The 19,354-nt window shown below is 38.9% G+C and overlaps 1 protein-coding gene across 1 annotated transcript in view; it reads right to left on the reverse strand.

The window, feature by feature from the left end:
- Window positions 1–19,354, reverse strand: part of LOC103201376 (dystrophin-like) — a 2,052,823-nt gene that overhangs the window by 723,602 nt on the left and 1,309,867 nt on the right. Inside the window, exon 42 of the mRNA XM_042781676.1 lies at window positions 4,204–4,358. Coding sequence (XP_042637610.1) covers window positions 4,204–4,358 — 155 coding nt within the window. The remainder of the gene's footprint in view (window positions 1–4,203; window positions 4,359–19,354) is intronic.

The following is a 19,354-nucleotide window of genomic DNA, read 5'->3' on the forward strand; positions in this document are numbered from 1 at the left end:
CTTGGAAACCCAAGGAGGGGTCACTATGAGTTGAGTCCGACTCAACGGCACATAACAACAACAATGTTCACTAAGATAGGGACCACAGGAAAAGAAGTATGCATTTGGAGAAATAAGTTGAAGGAGGCCAAAGAGGAGCTGAGCTTTGAACCTATTCTGTTTTGAAATTCCTGTGGGACAATAAAATGAACAGGAAGCAGTATGGTACACTGATATGAAGCTCAGAAGTGCATTCTCAGATGGAAATATAGATTGGTTAGTAATCAGCACAGTAAAATTCTACAAGTTGATGGATTTTTTTCTAAAATGGTATGTAACATGAGAAAAAAACAGGGAAGAACTTTAGAGGCATGAGTCAAAATTAGCTTGGTAAATTGCAAATTATGTACAGACTAGGTAAAAATGTAAGCTGTCCTCTAAAATTCTAATTTACTTTACCACTCGGAAAGTACATTTATATCTTCTTTATTTGAAAGCTTTTGAGAGACATATTGAAAACAGTTAAATCAGAAGTTATTCTCCTGAATAGTCTAAAGACCTTTAGAAAGTAATGAAAAGAACTGAGAGGGCCTCCTGGGACATCAAGGAATGTGTGTGGAGAGAGGGGTCTTCCAGAAAGAGTGCTATAAATGGGATAGACCAGTTTCCTGAAGCCCTAGTTTTGTACCATGAACAAGTTTTCCTCTTGGCCTCTTCTTAGGTTACATTCTCTGAACTCACCAAATTAATTTATGATCTTAATTTGCTTTCTGATCTTTGTTGTTGTTGTTGTTGTTATGTGCTATCGAATTGGCCCCGACTCATAGCAACTCCTCCTTGGGTTTCCAAGGCAGTATCACTATGGAAGTAGATTGCCCAACTGTCCTTCCGAGAAGAAAAAGGTATTTCCCATTAAGACTTAACAATTGAGTTTCGGATACCAATCAATCTCATATGAACCAGTCTTCCCAAGTCTAAACTATCCTTCTTTAACTAAACAAAGAGATTCCACATCTGTATTTGGAGCAGAACATCCAGACCTTGCCACTCAGAGAAGGCAGTAATTTTGAGATTTTTTTCCCCAGTATCAGTCTTACATTAAAGCTTAATATATCAGACCCATATTTCACTGCTATTCATAAGGTTGTCACTGGTCAATTATTTGAGAAGTAGATGGCCCCTTCCTTGTTCTAAGTCTGTCTTAGTCTGGAACCTAAATGGTTTAGTCTGCTGCTAAATGATTGTAGCAGTATATTGACAGGGCACTTCCAGAAATGCAAGCTGGATTCAGGAGAGAATGTGGGACAAGGAATATCATTGCTGATGTCAGATGGATCTTGACTGAAAGCAAAGAATACCAGAAAGATGCTTACCTGTGTTTTATTGGCTATGCAGAAGCATTCGATTGTGAGAATCATAGCAAATTATGGATAACATTGAGAAGAATGGGAATTCCAGAACACTTAGCTTTGCACATGATGAATCTGTACTTAGTCCAGGAGGCAGTAATTAAATAGAACAGTGAGATACTGAATTATTTAAAATCAGAAAATTTGCATCAGGGTGTATCCTTTCACTATTCTTGTTCAATCTGTAGGCTGAGCAAATAATCCAAGAAGCTGGACTATATGAAGAATGCGGCATTAGGATTGGAAGAAGACTCATTAACAACCTGAGATATGCAGATAACACAACCTTGCCTGCTGAAAGTGAAGATGACTTGAAGCACTTACTGATGAAGATTAATGACTACAGTTTGCAGTATGATTACACCTCAACATAAAGAAAACAAAAATCCTCACAACTGGACCAATAAGCAGCCTCATGATAAATGCAGAAAAGATTGGAGTTGTCAAAGATTTCATATTACTTGGTTCCTCAAGCAACACCAATGGAAGCAGCAGTCAAGGCATCAGACAATGTATTATTGTGCTGGCAAATCTGCAACAAAAGACCTCTTTAAAATGTTGAAGAGCAAAGATGTCTCTTTGAATACTAAGGTGTACCTAACCCAAGCCATGGTGTTTTCAATCGCCTCATATTCATGTGAGAGCTGGACAATGAATGAGGAATACTAAGGGGAGTTGATGCTTTTGAGTTGTGGTGTTGAGGAAGAATACGGGAAGTACCATTGACTTGGAAAAACTAGCAGATCTGTCCTGGAAGAAGGGCATCCAGATTGCTCCTAGGAAGTGAGAATGGCCAGACTTTGTCTCACTTATTTTGATCATGTTGTCAGAAGGGACTGTTCTCTGGAGAAGGATGTCATGCTTGGTAAAGTGGAGGGTCAGCAAAAAAGGGGACGACCCTCAACAAGATGGACTGACACAATGGCTGCAACAGTGGACTCAGGTATAGCAAGGATTTTGAGTCTGGCACAGAACAGGGCAGCGTTTCGTTCTGTTGTACATGGGTCACTATGAGTCAGAGCCAACTCTATGGCACCTAACAAAAACAACATTAAAGCTTACCCTCTCTCTAGCATGGTCCTTTTGATAGGGCCCCAGATGCAGCATCCAAATTCAGGCTGAATGTTCTTTTTCATGGTCATCTGAACACTCACTATTTGGAATTCCAAACTAGAGCAGTTCTATTCTCCAGTGTCACCAGTTTGGATGAAGCTTTACAAGAATTTTCATTTTTCAGTCTTTAATTCAGGATCAAGATTTACATGATCTCTCAATTTCCATATACCAATAACTTGTTACTCCTAAGACTTCCTGCTCTTAGTTCTTAGTTTAAAATCTTTTTTTTTTTCTTTCACTGGTGGCCTTTTCTTTTTTTATTCTTCAATAATTCATGTCATCCTTTGGAGTTTACTTACCTTTCACTGTTGTCTTCCTCATCATTGTACAGGTATTATTGACCTCTGTTTTCTGACTCATCTCAAAATTGTTGTTGTTGTTGTTGTTATGTGCTATCAAGTCGGCCCTGATTCATAGTGACCCCTCCTTGGGTTTCTGAGGCAGTATCACTACGGAAGTAGATTGCCCCATGTTCCTTCTGAGGAGTGGCTGGTGGGTTTGAACCGCCAGCTTTCTGGTTAACAGTCAAGTGCCTTAGGCACTATGCTGCCAGAGCTCCTCATCTCAAAATTAGCATGCAACAATCCTTAACTTACTACAGCATGCAAAATGTAACTCTACATTATGCAAAGGGAATCATCATTCAATACATATTTACCATCTTCCTATTATATATACAAAGCACTGGTTTGGGACCTGGGGATGTGTCAAATAAAACACTTCCAACCTCTGCTCACGGAATTGAGAATAATATGGAAAGCAAACATTAAACAATTAGTTAGCTAATGAATCCTTTCTATTCCTTGTTGGTTAAGTGCTGATGAAAAAAAAGCACAAGGGGTTAAGACAGTGGATAATAAATATCTAATCTTTTATTTGACCTAGTCTGAGGATATGATTTCTCTAAGACCTATCAATTGTCATGGATATATAATGTGAAAAGAACCTATGAGCCATATTACCCTATATGGGTGTATGGAGTGAGATACAATGATGTATACAATTGGGTGAATGGATATATATATATACAATACATACAAACGATGTCTACAATGATGGCAATATGGACAGCTGTAACTCCATCATGAAGCCCCAAATGACTCCTTAATCAGATTAAGGATGGGAGAGCCCAGACTATGATGGAATAGAAAGATATTTCTTTGGATATAGTCCTCAAAGCAGTCTGACAAATGGCTCTCCCGGCTCGACATGTCTCTTTTGTTTTTGTCTAATCTCTTCCTTTTGTCAATAGCTTATGACTGTAGCAAATCATTTAATCTCATCATACCTTAGATTCCTCATCTTTAAAATAAGAAGACTGAACCAAGCTTGTGAGTTTAGTTGGCATTTATCATCTTGAAACCTTCCAAGTCTCAGTTTAGCAGGATGTGGAAAACAAATTTGCAGTTTACATTCACTTTCACTAGCCCATCATCATGTTGTTGTTGTTATGTGCCGTCGAGTCAGACCTGACTCATAGCGACCCTCCTTGGGTTTCCGAGGCAGTATCACTACAGAAGTAGATTGCCCCATCTTCCTTCCGAGGAGTGGCTGGTGGGTTTGAACCACCAGCCTTCTGGTTAGCAGTCAAGTGCCTTAGCCACTATACTACCAGAGCTCCCAGCCCATCATTATAGCCAAGAATAATTTTAGAAATAAGATATTATTTATATTATTTATTATAATACGATATGCATACCTTTTTTGAATGCTTCCCCAAGAGGCATTGATGTTCTCTGTGATCATGTGTACTTTCCTCGTATCATCTGTAGAATAATCCCGGAGAAGTTTCAGTGCCAAGTCATTTGCCACGTCTACGTTTATCTGCCACTGCCGGAGGTCTTTGGCCAACAGCTGTAGATGTGTATGGGAAAGAGAATGAATGTCAAGTTTTATTTTTAGTTTTTGCTTGAAATTTCTAGTTGGAATTTCTGAAAAATGTTCATAAATAGCTTCTGAATAGTCAGGTCAGAGCATGTCTACCTGATTGATTTAACCGACCATGCAATTTAGTCATTCATGATAAGCTAGCCCACTTTTCCTCACAAAACTTTTCAAATGCAGCAGCATCTTGAGCAATAACCAATATCTGGTATTTAAATTTAATAGCAATTAATTAGAAATAAACTGGGCTTAATTGTTTTTATCATGGGAGAGAGGAAACTATAAAAATAAGGTTCAATATAATTGTTGAAAATGTGACATGCACCAAAATATGAACAACAAAAAATTATCTCACGCATTTCATTAACGTCTTGAATTGTTCATGTAATTAGTGCCATCTACTGGTATGCAACTCAACCTGCATATAGAAAATACTGAACAGCAACAAAAGAACAGCGCTGCTGTTGTGATTATTAACGTTTTTTTTCAAAGGTCAGTTTAGCATAACACTTTAAAAAATATCCTACATTAAAATTATAATAACAATTCATATATAAAAATCATGCTAAATCAAATCTCCTATGTTTTCTTCTTTGTGGTTAGTAATTGAGCATTATCAAACTACCCATTTCATCACTTGAAACATATTTCAAAGGAAGAAGCAAACCAATGATAAGCTTATTTGGAAGTATGTTATGACGGTTAATGTTATATATCAACTTGGCTTGGCCATGATTCTCAGTATTATGTAATTATCTCCTATCTTGTGATCTGATGTAAAGGGAGTTTCCTTGGAGGCGTGGCCTGCATCCAATACATATGGATATTCTGGCAAAGCTCTCTCTTGCTCCCTCTCTCCTTTTCTCAATCCTGCATCCAACTCTTCATGATCTAACCTCCAGTTCTTAGCACATAGGCTAGCAGCTTGCTGCCTGACCTGCACATTTTGGGATTTGCCAATACTGGCATCCCTGTGAACCAGCAGGCTGATATCTTACCTGCAGATTTTGGGTTTGTCAGATCTTGCAACCACATGAGTCAGAAGAAGCCTCCAGCTTGACACCTGACACACAGATTTGGAACTTGCCAGCCTTCACAACTGCATAAGACATTTCCTTAAATAAATCTCTTTGTCTCTCTCTCTCTCTGTATAGATATAGATATATATACTTAAATATGCTTCACTGGTTTTGCTCCTCTAGGGAACCCAGCCTAAGTCATATACTAATCTGAAATTTTTACTAAACATTTCTGCATGTGGAGGAAGAAGCATTCTTAGCATCAAGATAATATTAAATTGCTAAGATACTTATGTCAAATTCAACATGGTGAATTAAGCCAATGATAAACAGAAGAATATCCACTACCATTGAGTCAATGCCAACTCATAGCAATAGAGTTTCCAAGGCTGTAAGTCTTTATGGAAGCAGACTGCCACATCTTTCTCTTGTGGAGTGGTTGGTGAGTTCAAACCACCAATCTTTGGGTTAGCAGCTGAGTGCTTAAGCATTGTACCACCAGGGCACTTTAGGCAAAAAATAGGAAGAGGCAATTTTAATAAGAGAAAGAATAAAAAGATTTTTTTATGAATCTTTTTTCAAAATTAATCTCTAAGAAAGAAAGAAAGTACTGGAGCAAAACTATCACATTCATGTACTACTCCTGGGAACAGAATCTATTAGGACAATTTGGTAATAGATATCCAGTGACATACAAATTCTTATTCTCTTCAGCCCAGTAATCTCATTGTTGCTACTTTATCCTAATAAAATGTTCAAAAGAAGAGAAATATTCTGTAGGAATAAAGATGTTCATTAACTAAGACAATAAAAAAATGAGAAAAATGTCAGTGTTTAATGGGGAAATATCAAAATAACAACATATCTACCCAATAGTCTAATATGTGTTTAATATGTACAGAAATTGTAAGTAAAAACAGCACAATTTTGTATCTTCACTGTGTTTTTAACTGTAAGCATACATAATCATGAATTGGAAGGAGAACAGAAGACATTGAAAATAAATGATGCTTCTGAAAAGAGCAATCTTTTCAGATTAATATTTGTTCTTTTCTGTTAGTATACTTACGTAGTGATACTACCTTGGAAACCCAAGGAGGGCTAACTATGAGTCGGACTTGACTTGACGGCAATGAGTTTGTTTGTTTGTTTGTTTGTTTTTAATGTTCGTGTAATAAAAATCTAACACTAATACTTTTTAGCATAGCTTCAGTATGTTTGAGGTGCTTTGATGGCGCAGTGGTTAAGATATTCAGCTGCTAACCAAAAGATCTGTCAGTGTTTCAAACCCAGCAGCTGCTCCACAGGAGAAAGATGAGGCAGTCTGCTTCCATAAACATTTACAGCCTTGGAAACCCTATGGACCAGTGCTACCCTGTCTTATAAATTGGCTGTGATGTTGACTCGATGGCAGTAGGTTTGGTTTGGTTTGGTTACAGTATGTTTGGTTAGATGATTACTCCTTGAAAATGTATAATCTGTATGTAATCTGGCATTTCCCAGTTAAGTCAAACATCGTATTAAAAAATTACACTAAATGAAAGCATTTACTGCATATAGCAAGTAGACTTAGATGATCAAACTAGTACCAAACAGCAGAACAACCACAAGAACCAAGCAGCTAAAGCCAATATCACTAATTTTTGCTAAGGAAGCAGCAGAGAGACAGTTTCTAAAATTATACAGCATAGTTGCTGTTGTTGTTATGTGCTATCGAGTTGGACCCGACTCATAGCGACCCCTTCTTGGGCTTCCGAGACAGTAACACTACGGAAGTAGATTGCCCAACCTTCCTTCTGAGGAGTGGCTGGTGAGTTTGAACCACCAGCCTTCTAGTTAGCAGTCAAGTGCCTTAGGCACTATGCTACCAGAGCTCCTACAGTTGCTGCTACTATAGAGTAATAAAAATGTATCCTCGTTGAATGCCTGTCTTTCCTCTGTGCTCCTTTTATCAAGCTCTGCAGCCCATTTTTCAGATATCCCTGGTATTCAAAAACCTAGCTGAGGTGAAATTCCTTCTGTCTTCAAGGCTTACTCTTTCTAGAAATTTCCTGTGGAGTACAGAATTACCTCTTCTTCCCTTCCCCTCCTCACTCAAGCCAAACCTGTAGTAATATAAGTAATGTATACTAAAAGATAGGAATGACCGATAGGCCTTTATTACCCAGAGAGTTCTATTTGCATTTTAAAAGAGGAGCTTATTATCTAGTTCAGTTAAATCTCTAGTCAGTAGTTTATGCTACTTGGTTACCTTCTTCTGAGGTAATTCCTCCTAAACCTGCCCACTGCCATTAAGTAAATTCTGACTCATTAGCAACCCTATAGGACAGAGCAGTATGACCCCATAGGGTTTCCAAAGCTGCAAATCTTTATGGAAGCAGAATGCCTCATTTTTCTCTGATGGAGCAGCTGGAGCGTTCAAACTGCTGACCTTTTGGTTAGCAGCTGAAAGCCTTAACTACTACACCACCAGAGCTCCGTAATTGCTCCTGTGGTAGTTAAGGTTGCATGTCAACTTGGCTGGGCCTGGTTTTGAGTGGTTGGGCAGCTGGCTGTAGTTATTCACCATGGTGAGATTGGTAATTAATTCCATGGTGGGCTACTGGACTAGCTGAGTAGCTGCTGTAGGGATGTGGCCTGCATCCAGTATGTAAGAACCAACTTTGAGGAATGTCTCTAGCGTAAAGCTTGCTTGAACCCTGGATGTAGCTGAGTCGTTGTTCAGCAACCTGCCATGCTGCCCTGCCGATCTTGGGACTTTTTCAGGACTTGAATCAGTGGCCTGCTGTGTGGTTTGGTACTATCAGGGCTGTGCCATTTTATTTATCGATCTTGGGCTTGTCAGCATCAGCAGCCAGCAGCTGTCTGAGTGAAGAAAAGCCTCCAGCTTCAGTGGGCTGGGAGCAAGAGGCAGAGCTGAGGCCCAAGGTCGAGGAGCTTTCACCCAGCCCCTAAAGCCTGGCACTTTGACCTCAGACTTCTGGCCTCCAAAATTGTAAGAGAATAAACTCCCATTTGTTAAAGCCATCCCACTTGTGGTATATTTCTGTTAGAATGGCACTAGGTAACCAAAACACCTCCTAAGAAAGATATGATTGTTAAAGAAACAGTCTTGAGTTTAGTTCCAGGCTTGAAGAATGTCTAAGAGCTAGCTATCAGCCAAACAACAGACAGGCCCATAACGTGAACAATAACATCAAGGAGGCACCACGCTTCTAAGAACAACCAACCACAGGAGATCAAAAGGGCAGCTTTTGCCCAGGAATAAAGCTCAAAAGCCAGGAAGGGCTATATTCTGGTTCCCTGGTGCTGCTCTGACAGAAATATACCACAAATGGGATGGCCTTAAGAACCAGGAGTTTATTCTCACAGTTTGGAGGCTTTAAGTCCGAGTTCAAAGTGCCAGGTTCTAGGGGCTGGGTGAAAGCCCCTCAACCTTGGGGTCCAGTTCGGCCTCCTGCTCCCAGCCCACTGGAGCTAGAGGGGTTTTTTCACTCAGACAGCTGCTGGCTGCTGAAGCTGACAAGCCCAAGGTTGACAAGTAAAAAGGCACAGTCCTGATGTTACCAAACCACACAGTAGGCAATTAGTTCAAGTTCATTGTAAGTCCTAAGGTCGGCAGAGCATGGCAGGCTGCTGAACAATGACATGGCCACATGCAGGGTCCAAGCGTGCCATATGCTAGAGACTATTCCCAAAGCTGCTGCTTATATACAGGAAGCAGGCAACATTCCAAAGGCAGCTACTCGGCTGCCTGTGGTAGATCCCATCATGGAGTTGATTGCCAGTCTCATCATGGGGAATAACTACCACTAGCTGCCCAGCCACTCAACCTAGGCCCAGCCAAGTTGACACACAAACATAACCACCACAGGATAGGAAAGAAAGGTGAATAGAAAATGGTAAACAGAGGGGGTAAGTGGGATGAGTGCTGTTACATTGTAGGGACTGCAATCAATGTTACGAAACAAAATGTGTATGAACTATCGAACGGAAAACCAATTTGTTCTGTAGACTTTCATCAAAATTGCAAGAAAATGTTATAAAAAATTCTTCACAGCAAAAAATGACATAAAATATCAAGAGTATGCCCATAGTACATTGTGAAGAGAGAAAGGGAACATTAAAAAAATCTGCATATTCCACCTGATTTCTGTTTCATTGAAAAATAATATATATAGTATTTATATAGACACCAAAATACAATAATGCCCACATGGTGGGATTCCAGAGTATTTTTCTCTTTTTGTGTGTCTTCTACATATTCTCTGGTGGAAATATGTATTTTTTTAACCTAAAAAGTATAAAGAAAAATTATAAGTATGCATGATAAAGACTAATGAAGTCAAGTATAAGTGCTACAGGGGGAAATGGCACAGTGATGGGATATTGCTGGTTGAAGACATCCATTTAGATTTTTGGAATAAAACCAGCAGGATCCTCTATAGAAATTATAGTCAAATTTAAGATAAAGAAACACTCATGAACCAGCATAAATCATGTATCTGTAGGCTTAGGAAGGCAAACTATAAATCAAAAATTTTAGTGAATGCAATTAAAAGAATTTATTTTGCTGGAATAAGAGAAACAATCTTGGAAGCCACCCCTCACTGGTAGGTTATTTGGGAAGTCTAGCTATAAGAGGATACACTCCTTAGTTCTAATTTATAGACCATAAAAGATAGTTAAAAGTATGCTAGCATTTTCCAAAATCTCTGAAGGAAAGAGCAGGCTAGAGTCAAATTAGAGACTTCATAGTGAAAAGGTAGCAAAGAAGTGAGGCTTGACTTCAAACCAGAGCCCTTTAATATACTTGAATGCTTGAAAGGCAAAGATGCCCATGCATATATTTTCCTCCAAATTTGTATTCACACTGAAAGTTAGATTTGTATACCTAAGGAAATCTCGACTGAGTGCTAACCCTCATTGAATATTGCCCAGATTTTACGAGGATGCAGGATTAAAAAGAAAAAAAAAATCCCACTGACCTTGAATGACATTGAGAGGGCTAAAGCCCTTATCTGAACTCAAAGGTTCTCAACTGCAGCTTTCTTTTCTCCCTTCTAAGGACATTCACCAAAACAGACTGGTTTACCTTCCCCCTAAGCTGACCACCTCGGGCTTTACCCAAGTGTCATTTGCTTTGGGAACCATGACCTTCACCAGCTTTGCCTACCACTGTGAAATTTACTACTGGGATTAATGCCAGACCACAGAAGGAGTGTAAATACAAAAATACAGTAGAATTCACACACACCCATTTTCTTCCTGAATTCCATTTACAATGGTATACACTACAGGGAATTGTTTCTGTGGTGATCATGGTGTGTGAAGAAATTTAAAACACTGTGAGTACTATCCTATAAAATATATGATTTTATGGGTATGTGAGTGTGTTTTCTATGAAATCATAAAATGGTAAATCCACAAAAGATTGTGTCCCTAATCAGGAAAACAATATTTCATATTCAAATCTACTACACACTGCTGCAATGTTTCTGGCGTTTATATACAATATTTTAGGGAGAAAAGTGATAATGCACTGTAAGACATCCTGAAGTAAGTTCAAGAAACTTAAGTGTTAATTTCTTTTTCCATTTTAATTCTTTGCTTCTCTAATTTTTTTTTTATTGGTAAGAACTTTTTTTTTTTCAGTTATTTTTAGGGATACTGACTCTACAGGGGAGAGGGGAGAGGTGGAAGAGAAAGGGTAGTTAAAAGTCTGGACACCAGAATGACCCTGCTGACTTGGAATCCTGCCTTAATCACTTCCTAGATAGGTGGCAAATGGGAAGCTTCTTCATCCTTTCTATACCTCATTTTCCTTCTTTGTTAAATAGGAATATTAACAGTATCTATGTCAAAAGGTTATTATAAGGATTAGCTTAGAAAATCCAGGAAAAACACTTAGAACAGTGCCTGGAATACCCGAAGGATTAAATAAATATTAGCTATCATCATCATCATCACTACTACTTTTAATGAATCACAGTATATTCACCACAGGATGTTGTTGTTGTTGTTGTTGTTATGTGCCGTAGAGTAGGACCGGACTCATAGCAACCCCTCCTTGGGTTTCCGAGGCAGTATCACTACAGAAGTAGATTGCCCAACCTTCCTTCCGAAACAACAACAACATATTCACCACAGGATGAGCCCCCACTAAATGCAAAGCAAGTGGTCCACAGTTACGTAGATACTGTCTATAAATGCTCCAGCTCTGAAAGGCCCCCTTAGAAGATAAAAATAAGTGTGTAGACCTATGATTAAAATGGTAAGGCTGAGTATTCTTTATTTCAAGGAGCTTTCTGGCGTCATGGTCAAAGCATTCGGCTGCTAACCAAAAGGTCGGTGGTTCAAACCCACAGCCACTCTGTGAGAGAAAGAGGAGGCAGTCTGCTTCCATAGAGGTTACAGCCTTGGAAATGCTATGGGGCAGTTCTACTCTGTCCTATAAAGTCACTGTGAGTCGGAATTGACTCGATGGCAGTGGATAGTCTTTGTTTCTTATAAAACATGTAGTATGATATTCACATACAAATGAAATAAACCTTTGTTCTACGTGAGCGAGATTTAAAAACTTGTAATGATTGTGATTCAAAGGAGTTTCATGGAAGATAGTGCAAAATAATGGAAGCTTAGCTTGGTCACTGCCTTGCTGTTTGTCTTAAAGAAGGCATTAACCTTGGCCAGTCCCATTTTTTTGTCATCTGTAAAATAAGATAGGGCTACTTATTCTACCCGACCAGGCACTCCTCAGAAGGAAGGTTGGGCAATCTATTTCCTTGGTGATACTGCCTCGGAAATCCAGAGGGGTCGCTATGACTCGGGTCTGACTTGACGGCATATAACAACAACAACAACTACTACTACTACTATGTATTCTACCTAAGGAGCTTTGGTGGTGCAGTGGTTAAGCGCTCAGCTGCAAACTGAAAAGTTGGTGGTTCGAACCCACCAGCCACTCTGGGAGAAAGATATGGCACTCTGCTTCCATAAATATTTACAGCACTGGAAAACCTATGGGGCAGTTCTACTCTGTCCTGTAGGGTCGCTATGAGTTGGAACAACTGGAGAGTAATGGGCAATTTGTTATTTACTCTCCTGATACCGCAGGCTTGTTGTAAAGTGTCAAAATCAAAATCAAATCTCTTGAGAAATCAGAAAACAGGTTCCTAAGATATTTTTGGATAAAAAATTCTACATACTGAATTTCTGTCATTTTGCCTAGAATACTGGGTTTGCATTCAGGGACTATGTGACTTATATATTTAGCTCTGTGAGCTAACAGCTAAGAGTTTGTTAGCTTTTAGATCCATTCTCTGCCCATCTCCTAGTCTGCTCAGTATTGAACTAATCCTTGTAAACCAAAACAAAAAACAAACAAACAACAACAAAAAAAAACCCTCACTGTTGATGAGTTGATTCTGACTCATGCCAGAACTGTCCCATAGGGTTTCCAAGGCTGTAAATCTTCACAGAAACAGAGTGCCTCATCTTTCTCCCACAGAATGGCTGGTAGGTTTGAACCGCTGACCTGTTGATCAGCAGTAAATGCCTTAACCACAAAGCCACCAGAGCTCCTTTTCAAGCTCTTAGAATGCAAATATTCACTTATTGCCTCAACTTGATTATATTTTTGCCATTCTACAATTTATGAAAGCCATACTTCTTCGACTGCCATTCTGCTGAAACTACGCTGATAGAAGTCACTGTAGCAGACTGAATTATCTTTACCTTTTCCTGCATCCATGCTCTTTGCCATGTAAGTTGGAAGTTTCTCTTACAAAAGGCAGAATTGATATTCCTGGCCTTGATGCTGGGTTTGGCCATGTGACATGATTTGCCTCATGGAGCTTCACAGAAGTAACACAAGTAGGCTTGAAACGTGCTAGTGCCATGGGGCTAATCCTCTTGCGTTTCTGCCATAACCAGGAAAGAAACATGGCCTAGGCTATCCTGCTTGTCACAGAAGGAGGAATGACATATAGAGCAGAATCAGCCTAATTGACCCATAGCATAAAGCAGTGGCATCCCAACTAAGCTGCAAGCTTGAGAAAAAGAAAAAGCTTATTGTATGTATCTGAGATTTTTGAGATTATTTGTTATGCAGCATTTCTGTAAAAGTAGTTCAATGATTCGGTCACCAAGGGCCAACGCCTGTGGAAAGTTGTGGGTTCTCTTCTACTTGAGTTCTTTGCAGCAACTGGTGCTATTTCATTATCTCTTACTGACATTCTCTTCTTCCTTGGTTCCCTCTCTTTGGGTCTCCACTGGGTTCAAGTTTTCTTTGTCTGCCTGGCCCTTAAATGCTGGTGTTGTGTCTCTAACCCAGTTTTCTCCCTCAGCAGTGTAAATTGATCCTCAACTGGAGGAGGAGACAGGGAGTATACCCACAAAAAAAATGTATCATACTTTTCCCTTATATTCAATGCTTCTATCTCCATTGCCACTACCTTAATTTAGGTCCACATCATCTCTTGCTCAGACTCTACAATGACCTTTTTATTGGTTCCCTCCCTCCACTTTCAAACCCTTCCCATTCATTCACTTACAGCTGCTAATGTGATCTTTTTGAAATGCAGATAGAATCACATTGCCTCTCTATGTAAAACCTTTAATGGCTCCCTATTAACTACAGGACAAAGCCCCAAACTCTCTCCCTGGATTTCGAGGCTCTCAAATATACAACCCCTGACTACATATCAACCTTCATCTTTTGTTATCTCCTTTCCTAATACCCAATTCCATAATTGTCCACATGAGAATACAAAGACTCAAGAAAGGTTAAAGCTCAGAAAGGTTAAGTGATTTCTTGAAGGCGACTCAGTTACTGATAGAGGCATCACAAAAATGCAGGTTTCTTCACTCCCACTTCAGGGTTCAAACATGGTTAAATAAAATAGGACTCCATAGAAAGGAGTTTAAGGAAAATGATTGGCTTTATTATAATTGAATTTTGAAGAATACAAAATAATCCCCTTGATGAGTATAGTATGATTGGAAAATTATTGTGTATAGTAGAGTAAAAAGTTTCCAAAGACAGCTGAAAAATATGTATATTTGGTTTATTAAAAACAAAATCACTAAACAATTTAGTCCTAAGTATGAATTAATGTTCTATAAATCTTCATTGGGAAAAGGAAACATAATTTATTTCTTCCTTGTATGAATTAAAATGACCTATAAAACCTCTTTATGGATTTATAATAGAAATGTTAAAATATCAGTAAGGAAGCTATTTCGAAAGTAAAGCCTCTCACCATTAACTTCAAGACTCATCTATTAAACCTCTGACATTACCAAACAACTTGGTTTCAGAAGGTAACATTCTATACAGGGGATACTATTTAAGAAAATGGCCCTCATTTTCCAGCTTACTGGAAATGATTAATCTTTTCAATAGCTTTGAGGACTACATACCAAAGTTGTTACTTTTTTGTCCTTTCAACAATGACTACAAGCTGAGAGCAGGCTAGTAAATGTGTTATCGGCCAACCCATTAGAGTTCCATTATTTTCTGTCTTACATGGCTTCATGTAATGAATTTTTATAATTAAACTAATGGCACACAATTTATTTTTCCCCCTCTTTACTTTCAAGCCCCATTTCTCTTCCAGCTTCTTTGGAATAAGTTTTATACAAAAAGAAAGGATGAAAGCCCTCCAAGTACTTCATTACCTTAATTTCATTATGACATTTTGGAAAGCATTCTCTTGATCTGGGCTCTCTCTTTAATTTGCTGACTTTATTAAAAGGCCTAAGCAATGTTGTAATTAGTAATCACCCAGCTACTCTAGGCATCTAATAGAAGCCTGGTTGAGAGGCTACAGAAATGGTTGGGTGGAAATGGCTCCAGAACGAATGCTAGAGGACAGATCCCAAGAAAGTAGCATATTCTTGGCTAATTTTCAAATTCCATAAGCCCACCGTGGTAGACTGCATTACTGTCCATAAATAATTGGTGCCTTTTCATGCTGGAGGATTATACATCTCCACCCCATTGAACTCTGGGATGACCATGTGACTGGTTCCAGGAAGAAGCTTTAAGAACCAGTGGCATTGTTCATCATGCTCCCTGTCTCTGATAACGGAAGCATGTATCAAGACAGAGCTGCCATTAACCACAGTCCTTGCCTGATTGAGCTAAGTAGAATTCCTCTGCTAACATGTGCTGAATATGTAACATGAGTAAATATAAACTTTGTTTTAAGCCTCTGAAATTTTGGGGTTGCTTTTTGTTGCTGTAGCATACTTTAGCTTATACTGACTTACATATCTACTCAAGTACCACCCAGTCTCAGATAGATCAAGACAATTCTAACTTTTTCAGATGCTGTGGGGCCAGTTCCAAGAACAGAATAAGCTAGTATAATGACACATAAAGAATAAGTTCTCTTGCCTCCATGAACAGCTGCTTCCTTTGCCATGAGACCAGAGAACTGGATGGTACCTGGCTACCATTACTGAATGTCTTGATCAAAGATTCAGTAGAAGAATCCTGATCAAAAGGGAGAAAATGCAGATCTGAATTGCAAATTTCCATGGAACTTAGAATTTCTGGAGCCACGGAGACTGGATGAACCTCCAAAACTATTGCCCTGAAATAATCTTTAAACCTTAAACCAAGACATCCCTGAAATCTTCTTAAAGCCAAGCCGTAGTTCAGCTAAACTGGTAAAGAATGCCTGCCTTCAACATTGTGCTCTTTTAAGAACTACCTGTGTGGGATCAAATTGACAAAAGCAACTCAAAAGAACAGCTAGGAAAAGTAGAAGCCAGTGAGTTTACATTAATGAGGGAAGAACAATTTGGAAAAAGAGGGTGACATGGTTGGACAACTTGAAGAATGTGATCAATGTTACTGAATTGTACAAGCAGAAATTGTTGAACTGGTGTGTGTTTCAATGTTACTGAATTATTCATGTAGAAATTGTTGAATTGGTGTATGTTCTGCTGTGTCATTTCTCAACAATACCAAAAAGTAAGACAAAGTACAAAAAAAAAAAAAAAGAACAGGTTTATTAGAAAGCCACTCATTTATTAAAAAGCTATAGAGAAATGGAGGAAATGTTCAGAGCACTGATATCTGTCTTTCTGAGCTATGGGTAGCATTTCTGAAGACATTCTGTTGAACAGAATCTACCTATCATGACCAATAGCCATGGCTATTTTTTCTTACTATGGCTGACCAGCAGTTTCATGGAAAAGGCAAAGGAAAACAGAATATTTCTAAAGCTGGGCTTATAAACTTGATGTAAAAAAAGAAAAGATCTGAGTCTTTGATGACAAGCAGATATACTTTTTAAAACAGCTTTGTTGAGATATAATTCACATGCCATAAAATTCACTCATTTAAAGTATATAACTTAGTGGTATATTCACAGAGTTGGGAAATAATTACCACAATCTAATCTTAAAACATTTTCTTCATTCCAGAAAGAAACTCCATACTCATTAACAGTCACTGTACACTATCCATTCTCCCCACCCCCTCTTATGCCCCCAGTCCAGAAAATCACTAATCTACTTTCTATAGATTTGCCTACTCTGGACATTTCATGTAAACGCACTCATACAACATATGGTCTTTTGTGACTCTCTTCTTTCACTTAGCATAATGCTTTTGAGGCTTATCCATGTTGCAGCATATATCAGTCCTCATTCCTTTTTATTTCCAAACAATATTTTATCGTTGCTTAAACCATATCTTGTTTATCCATTCATCCATTGATGGACATTTGGGCTGTTTCCACTTTTTGGCTATTATGAATAACGCCGTTGCAAATATCCATGTCAAGTTTTTTTGTGGGCATGTTTTCATTTCTCTTGGGTGTATGCCTAGGAGTAGAATTGCTATGTCATATGGTAAATCCACAGTTCAATGTTCCACAGTAGGCTCCTGGCCTTATTCTGACTGACGACATTGAGTTTCTCCATGGTCTCTTTCCACAGATGTAGTCAATTTGATTCCTGTGTCTTCCATCTGGCAAGGTCCATGTATATAATTGGCATTTATGTTGTCAAAAAAATGTATTTGCAATGAGTAAGTCATTGGTCTTGCAAAATTCTATCATGCCATCTCTGGGATCATTTCTATCACCAAGGCCATATTTTCCAACTACCAATCCTTCTTTTTTGTTTCCAACTTTCAGATTCCAATCACCAGTAATTATCAATCCATCTTGATTACATGTTTGGTCAATTTCACACTGTAGAAGTTGGTAAAAATCATCAATTTCTCCATCTTTGGTTGTAGGGGTTGGTGTGTAAGTTTGCATAATAGTCATATTAACTAGTTTTCCTTGTAGGCATATGGATATTAATCTATCGCTGACAGTATCATACTTCAGGATAGATTTTGAAATGATCTGATGATCTTTTTGACAATAAATTTAATGTCATTTCTCTTCAGTTTGTCATTACCAGCATAGTAGACTATATGATCGTCAAGATTAAAAATGGCCAATACCAGTCCACTTCAGCCCACTAATGCCTAGGAAAAGAGCTCTGGTGGTGCAGTGGTTAAGGCATTTGGCTGCTAACCAAGAGGCAGCAGTAAAAACCCAACAGCCGCTCCATGGAAGAAAGATGAGGTGGTTTGCCTCCATAAAGATTTATAGCCTTGGGAACCCTATGGGACAGTTGTACTCTGTTCTATAGGGTCACTATGAATCAGAATCAACCTGGCGGCAGTGGGGTAATGCCTAGGATATCAATCGTTTTTGACAACTGCCAATTTTCATAGATTCATACTTCTTACATTCCACATGCTGATTATTAATGGATGTTTGCAGCTGTTTCTTCTCATTTTTGAGCCATGCTACATCAGCAAATGAAGGCCCCCAAAACTTTACTTCATCCACACCATTAAGGTCAACTCATTTTGAGGAGTCAGCTCTTCCTCAGTCATATGTTGAGTGCCTTCCAACAAGAGGGGGGCTCACCTTCCAGCACTATTTCAGACCAAGTTTCACTGCTTTTCATAAGGGTTTCCAGTGGCCAGTGTTTTCAGAAGCAGACTTGGCCATATCCTTCTTCCTAGTCTGTCTAAGTCTGAAGCTCCACTGAAATCTGTCCACCACGAGTGACCCTGCTGTTATTGAAATTCCAGTGGTATAGCCTCTACCAACACAGCAACATGCAAGCCACCATAGTATGAAAAGCCAATAGATCAGTGTTGAAAAAAAAATTAAAATAAGTCCATGTGATAGTTGGAGCTGTGTGTCAACTTGGCTGGGCCAGTATTCTGTGTGGTTTAAGCAATTGTGATGTGGGTTGTTCCCATGATGGGATCAGATGTATATGTTTTGAGGAGCCAATCTGTTGAAAGGGAGTTTCCCTAGGGGTGTGACCTGCTTCTAGTATAATTATGGACATCCTGGGAAAAGAGACATGCTCTGTGGATCAGGATCCTGTTGTGCTGCCTACAGCTTTCCATGAGCAAACGATCCACCATTCGGCCTGGAGATCTTGGATTCATCATTCGTCAGAGGCAACAGCCAGTATACTGCCTGCCAACCTTGAGCTTGTCAGCCCCTGCAGCTGTGGGAGTCGGGAAAAGCCTCCAGCTTACATTTGATCCAAAAACTTGGGACTTGCTGACTTCTAATAGTGTGTTCCATTTTCCTAAGATAAATTTCTCTTTTTTTTTCCTCTCTCTATAAGTGTTACTTGCTTTGCTTCTCTAGAGAACCCAGCCTAACACAGTCCATGTGGGCCAAAATACAACTTGAATATATCCCACCTGAATTTAGACACCATCTGAAGAATAGATGTGACACATTGAGCACCACTGACTGAAGACCAGATGAGTTGTGGGATGAATCAAGGATATCATATATGAAGAAAGCAAAAAGTCATTTAAAAGATAGGAAAGGAAGAAAAGACCAAAATGGATGTCAGAAGAGACTCTGAAACTTGTTATTCAATGGAGAGTAGCTAAAG

The sequence above is a fragment of the Orycteropus afer genome, unplaced genomic scaffold, assembly GCF_000298275.1.
Source record: "Orycteropus afer afer isolate SDZICR_OR568_19922 unplaced genomic scaffold, OryAfe1.0 scaffold00148, whole genome shotgun sequence".
NCBI classification, from domain to species: Eukaryota; Metazoa; Chordata; class Mammalia; order Tubulidentata; family Orycteropodidae; genus Orycteropus; species Orycteropus afer.